The sequence below is a fragment of the Anopheles coustani genome, chromosome 3, assembly GCF_943734705.1.
Source record: "Anopheles coustani chromosome 3, idAnoCousDA_361_x.2, whole genome shotgun sequence".
Classification (NCBI taxonomy): Eukaryota; Metazoa; Arthropoda; class Insecta; order Diptera; family Culicidae; genus Anopheles; species Anopheles coustani.
The window spans coordinates 76,210,001-76,220,369 of NC_071288.1; the positions used below are offsets into that span (position 1 = coordinate 76,210,001).

Sequence of the window (10,369 nt, forward strand, 5' to 3'; positions counted from 1 at the left end):
CGAGAAAATTAAAAACTGATGTTTGCAACACCAATCAATGTCATCAATGATCAAAGTGTGCACTAGCACGTGCTTAAAACGCTACCGATAAAATAACAACATCGTTTATGAATAATTTAAATCTATTCTCTTTTTTACTGTTTCATTTGAAATAATTTAAATTACAGGTCATTAATTTTATGAACTTTGTCGGTTCTCCTGTTCCTCGCGTTTTTGTTTATTTAATTTCCTTCCTCCGTCGCCCTGTGAAGAACCACACATCGGTCGTTATGTTATGTTACTTTCGCTTAACTTCAATTCATGTTTTCGCTTACCGTTGTCTAGGCTTACCAGGAATTTAATCTCATCTACGCATTGCAAAGGCATGCATCCTGCCATGTTAATGTGTGTGTGTGTGTTTTTTTTAATTATTATTTAATTTATGCTTTTTCCACCCGCGCCTCGTACACGTCCTTCATTTTCTAGTTTTACTACACAACTTTATGTAACGATCCTGCCTTCCAATGCTTATGAGTGTAGGTGTTTGTGTACCTGAATCCGATTGTATATGAGCTAAGTAAATTGCGTCAAATATATGAGTCCATTTCTGCCTTTTCTATGCCGAACCTTAGCAACGCAAGTTATCCTTTTCCGATTGGTCGTGTGCTGTTTTATTTTTCCTGGGGCGACCAAATGGTTTACTTGTTGTCGTTTTCTGTACATGGCGGGTGGTTGGTTGCTTTATGGATGATTTTTTTTTTTTAATTTTTTGTTTTCGTTTCAGTAACTCATATCCGCTAAAGTATCTGTCTAGAAGTTTACAGGGCAGATGATGCTTAAAAGACGTGTGTAAAGACAACTGAACTAAAATAAAAGTAACTATAATCCTACAGCTTAGAGCGAGTCTTGAATCTCTATTGTATTTCCCCCGTCTCTCTTTCCACCCGTTCGTTTCTTTCCATTCCCCCTTTTCGTTTTTTGTTCACGGTTTTGATGGGTGCACTTTTCAATTCACATGCACTGCGCGATTTTAGTGATCCTCCAAACGGCGAAGAACTTGATTTCCAGTTGCTGGTGTGTAAAATGATTTATTTATTCCAGAAAGCATCAACACAGGCCAACCGAAGGAAGATTGCCAACAACATGCAGTATCAGAAGGGATGCTTTAATGAATTTCCTAAAATATGTTTACGTACGTTTTCGTGCAGTCCTTTTGAAAGGTTTATTTTCGAGATCGATCGAAATTTTATGTTCTCAGCAGGCAGGGCAGGCTGTAACAAAACAAAGCCCACCTTCCTCGCAAAAATCATCGTAGGCCATGCACCTGCCATTAGGATGATATCGGGCCACAAACGGAGCAGAAAAGAGCAACAATCTTCGAACAACAGATATTCGAGCCTCAAGTATGTACACGAATCAGTCAGGTGGAATAATTTGGGATAGAAGAACGTGTCAACTGGGAAGATGGTCGCATAAAACAGAAAATGACTCTATTTTCGGAGACACACCGTTCTATATAGTGTGGTTTTTCGATCAATTTCCTTACTTAGGCTGGGTTAAGTTTCTGTGAACCAAACAATAATTTAGTGTTGTTACTTTTCGCCGAAATCTCACTGTGACGGCATGGATTTGTAATTAATAATAAAGAAGAAAAAAATACCGCAACGATCTGATTAATTCACTTTTTCCTGCTGCAATGGAACGAAATTGCAAAATACCAATCATCATACTTTCAAAAGTGCAGTGAGTTGTTTCAAAAGTGCATAGTCTGTGTATGTGACAGTGTAGGTTAATTTTTATGTTTCTGGTATGAGTAAGTTAATCATTTGCAGATCATCTTGCTTAATTATTTTCTTTATTGAACAACTTCTAGTCTTCTTGTTTGTTTGTTTGTTTGTTTCTTTTGTTTGTTTTTTCTTATGTACCTGTTTCGTTTTCCCTTATTTTTTTTTCTTCTTTTTTGTTGTTTTAACTACAACACGCTCCTGCCTGCCAGTTCGGTGCTTTAGGTGATTTGTTTTCATTCATTTGTTTTTATGTGTTGCTGTTTTATTATTTTTTTACAAATTAAGATTTTAAATGTACTTAACTTCCTATACACTTGCGGGTGGGCTGCTGCTGCTCCTCGCTTCCATGTACAAGCGAAATATTCCCTCTAAGAACGCATCCTTGTTGGCGTTGAGTATGCATGCACGCACACACACGCACACAACAAGCGCACTTTCGTTTCGCATCGCGCACGTTTTTAAAACAGTTGATATCCGATCTACACACCCGAGCTTTCCTCGCGCACTGTAGAACACATCGCAAGCGCAAGAGTGTACGGCTATGTACACCAAGGTTTCCGGTGTAAAGTAGGTCTCAAGTAGGCCCGTGTGAAGAAAAAAAAACGGGAGGTGCAACACTGCATGCCTCGAAGGGTCTCTCCACCCCTTCCAGTGTCCTTCTCTCACCAGCCACGCGCTGGGGTGGGGGTGAGTATTTGCAGGTGGCATAGGGAAGGAGTCCTCCCTCCTGTTTCCCACACCACGGCTCCCATGGCAGTGTGGAGACTACTCTGCCACAAACAGTGCTACTAACCCCTATACGTCCTATATGTATGAATAACTACGTCTAAATATCAGGTGCTGCTACTAGTTTGAACCATTAGCGGACGATATCGTTTGTTGCGTGTGGTGCTGCAGATGCTGCGGCTGTCCCGATTGCTGCTGCTGATGCTGCGGCGGCTGCTGCTGCTGTTGGGGTGTATCGGCTAGCGGATCGACTTCCTCCTCCATGGTGACGGATCCTCTCCGGAGCTTTTTCGCCGCGCTTGTCATTAGCGCATTCGTCGACAAGGAGGATGCAGTCGTGGTGGAGGAGGAGCAGGAGGAGACCGAGCCGGGCTGAGTGATCCCAGCAAGCGACGACACCGACGAAGCAACTACTTTACCCTTACCCGACCGTGTCATGCGCTTGTTTCCACCTGCACTGTTCGCTTCTACTGCGTCAAACTGCTGCTGCTGGTCCGGCGTGGAGTCCACGGATGGTCCGGCACCGAGCAGGAGCTTCCCGTTTGCCACGGTACTACCACTATCGGTCACAACACCGTCCACTATGTGCACACCACTTTCACCACCACCACCAACAACACTCGTTGCTTCCGCCGCAAGCAGGTCGACCGCCGAGTCGGCTTCGGTGTCGTTGTAATTGCGCTTCCGAGCGGCCACTGTTGTTCGTCCACCATTTCGGCCACCGTTATTGCTACTCACTCGCTGCTGCTGCTGTGTTTCATTATTATTATGGGGGGCTTGCTGCTGCCGTTGCTGCGGCTTCTGGCTCGCACTGTTAACACTGTGGAGAGTGTTGCCATCGGGGTTATGGTTACCACTAGTTCGAACTGCGGGATGGCTCTCGCCACCAGCCGGCAGCAGCGGATCTTTCAGTTCATTAACTAACGCATCACCACCGGCATTGCCTGCTGCAACTGTTGCATCAGTCACCGTAGCAACGCCACCACCATTCACTGCCGACGTCGCTGATGCTACTACGGACGTCTCGCTTGCTGCTGGCAAAGAGGAAACTGTCGATAATCCGCTGCTGCTGCTGTTGCTGCTGCTGCTACTGCTGCCGATCGGAGGCGGTGTAGTTCGTAACTCACTGCTCACGCCACTACCGTGCGTCCGATTGTTGTACACCACATCTTGATCACCACCAACAACAAAACCACCACTTGAACTTTTATTCACCACCAGTCTGCTGTTGCTGCTAGCAACGGTACCCGTGCCCGTGCCAGTTCCGCCACCGTTCACTAGATAGATGGGTGTAATACCACCGCCCATGCTACCAACGCCACTGTCGGATGCGACACCACCATCACCTTCAGGGCGATGGTGGTATGAGCCACGGCTGTCCTGCCTCACGCCGTCGTCCACCTGCATCGCTTGCTCGTCCGTGGGAGTGGTGGCGGGCAGGGTGGCACTAACATACGCACGCAGCTGCGTAAGCTCTTTCTCCAGCTCGTCCCTGCTGTCCTTCGTTTGCTTCAGCTCCTGCTGGAGGAACACGATCGTGCTCTGCATGCCCTCAACGTCCTCGTCCAGCTCCTGCAGGAAGTCGTCCAACTCTGTGGAAGTGAAATGCAAACATCAATTAGATTACTAATCGCACAAACGACATCTATATTCACACTCATATGTATTAAATACTAGAATCTGATCTGATCGAAAACACAAATTGTACAACAAAGGATGAGATAATCGTTCATTGTTTGGATTGATTTTTTTTAAATTACTATATTTTTACGTGTATAACACCATTCTAGTATTTTTAAGTCGGTTTGTAAAAACACGACTTTTATAAAACAATTATTTCTGTTCAAAATTTGCTGTGTGCAGTAATTAGATTATTTTACCAAATTTCTTTGATTTGAAAAAGAATATTTATCTTCCTCATCCCTGCTAGTTACACAAGCAGCTGCTCTTGCTCGTATCATTAATGTCATTGTAAGTATTAGTATCGAAAAGTAAAAGTACTGACCTAGCTGCGATTTCTTCACCTCCTCGTTGTAGCTCTTCTGCAGCGCGAGTTCGTTCTCCAACTTCGCCAACCGGCCGTTCGACGTCATCTTGCCAAGCTCCTCGTTCTCCTGGTAGAGCAGCCGGCACTTGGCCATCAGCCGCTTGCCCGTGTTCGAGTCCGGCGTGAACTTCCACGCGGACAGCTCGTTCTGCGTTTCCTCCAGCTTCGCTTTCGTTGTCTGCAGTTCCGCCTTGAGCTTCTGAAACAGTATGTTAACGGCGGGATCGAGTAGGGCCGAGCGCAGGGCGGCTGGGCCAGGAGCCTGGGCAGATTTCAGTTCCGCTATTTGATTCTGCAACGAGAGAACCATCAGACGAACGGTTGAGTTGGGATGTTCTTTACATTAATGCACGTGGAAAACTTACGGCATAGTCTTGCATTTCCTGCTCCTTTACCGCAAGCCGCCGAGCGAGGAAACGCTCCCGTCGCTGAGACTCGATATACTGTTGTTTGACTTTCGCTTCCGAATCCTTCACGGATTGAAGTTCCTCTGTAAAATGGAGAATAAACGCGTGTTGTATTTTAATTTTATCCCTTATGGAGATTGTTAATCGATTAAATTAAGGAATTTGTTTATGTTCTTATAATGAAGTGATCATGTAAGCATTTTGCAAGAAGCCTATATTCTAAAGAAATTCTTTCACAACCATCTATTTTGTGATGGCATCCCTCCGCAGTCCACTGCTATGCGTTTCGGTAACACTTAGGCGACCCATAATTTGTATAAACCAAAAAAAAATATAATTAATGGATTGGACAAATAATAATTTATTGCCAGCCAAGTTGGATCTTACCATTTTTCCAATGGTTTTCCCTTTTTATATCAAACAAAAACAAATATTTCAAAATTGTTGGCAAACACAAATCCTTCGTTGCCGGCCGGGAAGGGACGCAAAGCAAATACAGACACACACGTGCGCGAGCATAAGCGTGCACAGCCAAACAAACCCACCACCGACATTGTATTATCCTGCCTGTGGAGGATTGCGATCCAAAAATGGGTGTGCGCCAGCGCACTACCACAAACATTGCAGCTTCAAACGTTTTCTCGACGATAACAAACACACGTTTGCGCGCTCAAAAGGGCAGGAAAATGGATCGATTTACTGCTTGTAAGTAAAACTAGCAAACGCGATTATTGAGTCCATGAACGAGTAGATTTTTTTGAATTTGAAATTCATCCCCACTGTTGCGTCTTGTTTCAGAGTACTGAAAAATGTTAGAATCCTCATATTTCACTATGGAGTTTATGGAGATTGTTACTTTTGAACACGTCAAAGACCTTAGTATTTCCTGTTGATTAGGGGATTATTTAAAAGGAATGTGGCTTTAGTCAAAGTCACCTATAAATTCGTAACACGGAATGGAACTGTTTGACTATCCAAGGCTGTTTTGGGCGGAATTTGGCAAATCGTCGTTTGGACATTAACAATTATTGAGATCTAGTAACAGGAAGACATACATTTGGAGTATAAATTATCTATCACATCTAACTGCATCAATTAACTTTTAATATAACTGCTGCATTATACATGAGCGTCCTTATGTTTAGATACATTTTGACTTGCAGTAATTCATTTCTGGGAGCTTTACCTTAAGCTATATTTTAATAAAACTTGGTATTAAAATAGACATATTAACTTCAACTTAGAATGGAAATTCAAAAAAAAATTAACTATGCTTAGAGCGACATTCAGTTGCTTTTTACTAAACTGTTATTTTAATTGTTAAAGTTATAAAATGTTCACAATTATAGTGCGATCATGCCTTGCCAACAACTCAACATGATTTACCTTTACCAAATAGTAAATTCATGTTCTAAAAGAATCAGATAGCCGCGAAATACTTCTTTTTTATCTTATGCAAGTCAGAAGATATAAAACATTGTACTACGTCAAGATGAAATTTTGTATACTCTCACTTTTTTGGTAGCTTCAAAACAAACATCGAAAGGGGTCTGACCATATTTAATTCACTCTCGCTTTGCACAAAGTTCAAAATGCATCGATATTTCCCCATATTTGCTTCCAAAATTCTCAAGAGATTTTTTTTGTTTAGTCGCTACAATTTCAACCCTGAGTGCGTTCGCTTCCATTTAGCGTTTTAGTGTGTGCTGACTTTTGTAATATATATACTTTGTTCAAAGGCTTTTGTGCCATTACCTTCCAGCATCCGGCAGTGATATTCCAACGTCTGGTGTTTGTCGACTGCCTCGCGTCCCCGGCTCGCCAGATTCGATGGACCCGCCACAGCCTCACCACCACTGCCCCCATTGGACGGTACCGGAACGGGGTGGCCTGTCACCGACTCCAACGATGACGAAGAGGATGAGCAAGTGATCGGTGCAGTGGCAACAGTGGTGGCTTTCAATGCTCCCACATCCTCCGTGGTCGCTGGAACGGCCGGGATAGAGGAGGAGGATGCTGTTGCCGAACCTGATACCGGGACCGGGCACGTTTCCTTCGGCAATGTGGTGTGGGAAGTAGCTGACGTCGAGGTGGCATCGCCAGCTGGACCGGCTGACACTGGGGAGCTCGCATCGCTTTGTGCCGCTCCGAGGGAAAGGGTATTCCCGCCTCCTGGCACACTTCCACTACTACTACCACCGATTTTTACCACATCGGCCGCTAAAGTCGCTGTTTTAATGCCGCTCTTGGCCGTTTCCTCGCTTTCGCTAACACTGTTACTGATATTGCTTCCGTTGGTCGCACCGGTACCGCTTCCGGTCGGCGCTGCTATACTCAGCGAAGACACTGTAGCTGCGCTTGGGACGCCGGAACCTGCAACAACTGGCACTCCTGCTCCGCCTGTCGCTGCTGCTGCTGCTGCAGCCGCTCCACCGGATGCAGAAGAAACGGATGCTGCGACGGACGAAGAAGACGACGGTGGCACAACATTCTGATGGTGATCGGGAGCAGACTTTGCAGTAGCGCTAGTGTCTTCAGGGGCACTCATTGCTTAAGCACTTCGGAATTTATTGGCCCCGTTGACAGTAGTTGCGGGTCTGTTTCTTTCGCTACCGAAACGTAACCGTTGGCTATATGTTAATTAATTGTTTAAAATGTTGAAATTCAAAACAAAACAAACACACACACACACACTGCTGGATGATTTTCACGGATTAAAAAGGTATGCAACCGTCCGTTTGCCGGTTAGGTACTCGCGGGGCGGCACACGGTCAAATTTTATCTCCACATGGACGTTTGTGACGTATTCGAATGCGCGCTTTTATTCGCCCCCGCCTGTAACCCGGATGCAGCTTGGGGCCCTGGGGGCCTGGTTCAAGCTTAGCGTCCACTCGCGCTACCGCTACTCACTGTAATTTCGCCGATCGAACGAACGATTTTAACTTCTTCTGGATGGTTTGACGCACCGTAGTGCCCCGTTCCTCAAGTGGTTTTATTTTGTTGCAAGCGCAATTCCAATTGTTGTGTTTCACTTGTGCTGCGAATGAGATTTTGACTATCGAAGCGATTGCCACTCAACCGTCAATCACAAATGCAACCTTCTATTTGTCTTCCCCGGCGTCGTTCCGATCCACACAAACAAAACAACCTCACTGTTTTCACTCTGCTTTGTTGTTGTTGTTGTTTGTTTAACTGTATTTGAGTTGTTTTTTGTCTAAGCGTTCAGATTTCATTCATGATTGTTTTCCAGTTCATTAGCTGAAAGTAGACATAGAGGGAAAAGCATGAGAAAAGGTAGCATGTAGAGAACAAGCATAAAAAACTTTGTTGTTATGAACAACCACTCAGTAATAGTATGCTTTTATGAAGCACAATAGTATTTTTTTTTCAATTCATCGGCTGGCAAGGAAGGAGGCTGCCCAAGAAGACCACACATCCCCCATGGTTTGAAGAAGGACGATGGGGAAGTTGGTAGCGGAAGCGAAAGGGCTTGGCCGTTCTTCAAATACACACACACACACACACACGCGCGCGCGCGCACGCATACCACCAGCCACTGTAACGTAGCACTCCTCCAGCGTATTGCCCGGAGAAAGGATAATACCACGAGGGTTATGTCGTGCCTTTACTCGCACCGGAAGCTGCAACTGGATGGCTAGACAGACATGGAATTGATCGAAAAACTGGAAAAATTATTCTTCGATATTCTGCGGCTAACACAGCATCCCTCTTCCGCACAAAAAAAGCTGGTTCCGGTCCGGTTTGTAGGTAGGCAGAAGTGAAGGGTGGTTTACTTAGGCTGGCTTCCTTTGCTCCCTTAGCTTATTTTTTTATATTTCTAATCGAGGCGCACGTACAAACCCGCACACATTCACACAAATAGCTTGTGCGCACACTTGCAAACACATCCTGGTCGACGCAATTTTATATCCTTTTTTTCCTTCAACTCCTCCATATTACATTTCGAACCATTCCAAAGCCCTCACACTTCAACACAGGTGTGCGTGAGCGGTGTGAACAGTAGCAACCGACATCGGCCTTTCGTTCATGCCTACTGCGTCTATCGGAGCTATTTTTTCTTCTCTTCTCCACATTACATTACTATCTCCTCCTTGGACCAATCGTGCTGTATTTCGCTGCGGCCGCCTGCCCTGATTGCTATTTTTTCGTCTGCGATTTCTTTCCATCATGCCAGCTCGCATTCTACATTGCGTTGCTGTACTTTCCCGCGCGAGGTGCAGATCAGTCGTCGACCATTTCATCTTTTCCTTGCGCCCGCCACCACACGCTACCCCATTTCCCGACCAAAGTTTCCCGTCCCTTCCACATAACCCACAAACACACACACGCACACACACGAGCGCGTTCACACGTACGAGCGCCCCGCGCACGCACACACGCACACACGCTCGATACACCGTTCTTTTACGCTCGTCGCTGGCTGGTGATGACGACGCCTCGGCAAAATATTTTCTACTCATATTTTTCTTCATTTTACGCTAATTTTCCCTCCTCCCATTATCTTCGGTATTTTATTTCTTGCTCCCTTCTTCCGTTCTTTCGCTCTGCTTTGGCAACACCTTCGCGCGTCGACCGAGGATCAATGTGGTCAGTGTTGCCACTGCCACAACGATGCTCCGAAAATGGACCACAACCAACCGTTTGCGCGAACACGTAATATAGGGCGGCCCCAAAAGTGTTCTCGCTTTTCTTGCACCGAATTTCATGCTTCACAACGCGTCCTGCAAAACCACTTCGGAGGATTGGTCGAAGATGATTGCTGTGCCGACACACCGTTTGCCAACGGATGATATTTGGCACGGCACACGCTTGATCCCACTTCGCACCGAAAGCCGCTAAAGCAAAAAAAAATAACCCGCCACCCACCCGCACACACATACACAAACCGTGGCACACTTCACGTATGCCAATGCGCGCACACACACACGACCATACACCAACAAAAATTGACTTTATGCTGTTTTCGACGACAAGATTATGACCATCCGAGGTACAGCATTTTGCGGTCAACGATTTGTAACTCCTTGCCAGAACTGGTCAACGAAAACGCGCATCAAGCATTCTGTTTTCGTGGCCACTGCCGAGTGTGTGCTGGCAACTCAGCACCAAACTAGCAAGAAGCAAAACCAGCATAGAAACCGCAGCACCAGCGAAGAAAGCAGCCAACTTTAATTTCCTATTTTTCACTTGTGCCACACGCTCGCCAACCGATAAAATATGCACATCCGTACGCCATTACCTTGCACTGCACGTTGGCAATGTTTTCGGACCGTTTTCGTTCGGTTTTACAGGTGAAAATTGTTCACCAAAAATGCACCCCTTAACCCAGCGGGTCAGCACTCGCGCTAGCAGCGAAAACGGGACATTTTCGTCTCGCGGGGATCAATGTCACTTCTTCTTAA

The 10,369-nt window shown here is 45.5% G+C and overlaps 1 protein-coding gene across 2 annotated transcripts; it reads right to left on the reverse strand.

Moving 5' to 3' along the window:
* Window positions 1–658: 658 nt before the first annotated feature.
* LOC131259525 (uncharacterized) lies at window positions 659–10,317 on the reverse strand. Of its 2 annotated transcripts, none has more exons than XM_058261031.1 (6): window positions 10,207–10,317; window positions 7,631–8,204; window positions 6,702–7,576; window positions 4,905–5,029; window positions 4,498–4,831; window positions 659–4,084 (listed from the first exon to the last, which is right to left on the reverse strand). In XM_058261031.1, the coding sequence occupies exons 3-6, from the start codon at window positions 7,492–7,494 to the stop codon at window positions 2,613–2,615; spliced, it is 2,724 nt and encodes a 907-aa protein (XP_058117014.1). In that variant the 5' UTR covers window positions 7,495–7,576; window positions 7,631–8,204; window positions 10,207–10,317; the 3' UTR covers window positions 659–2,612. The 2 variants fall into 2 exon arrangements, with proteins under 2 accessions (XP_058117014.1, XP_058117015.1); XM_058261032.1 differs by having other exon boundaries at window positions 6,702–7,543; window positions 7,618–8,204.
* Between the last annotated feature and the right edge of the window lie 52 nt (window positions 10,318–10,369).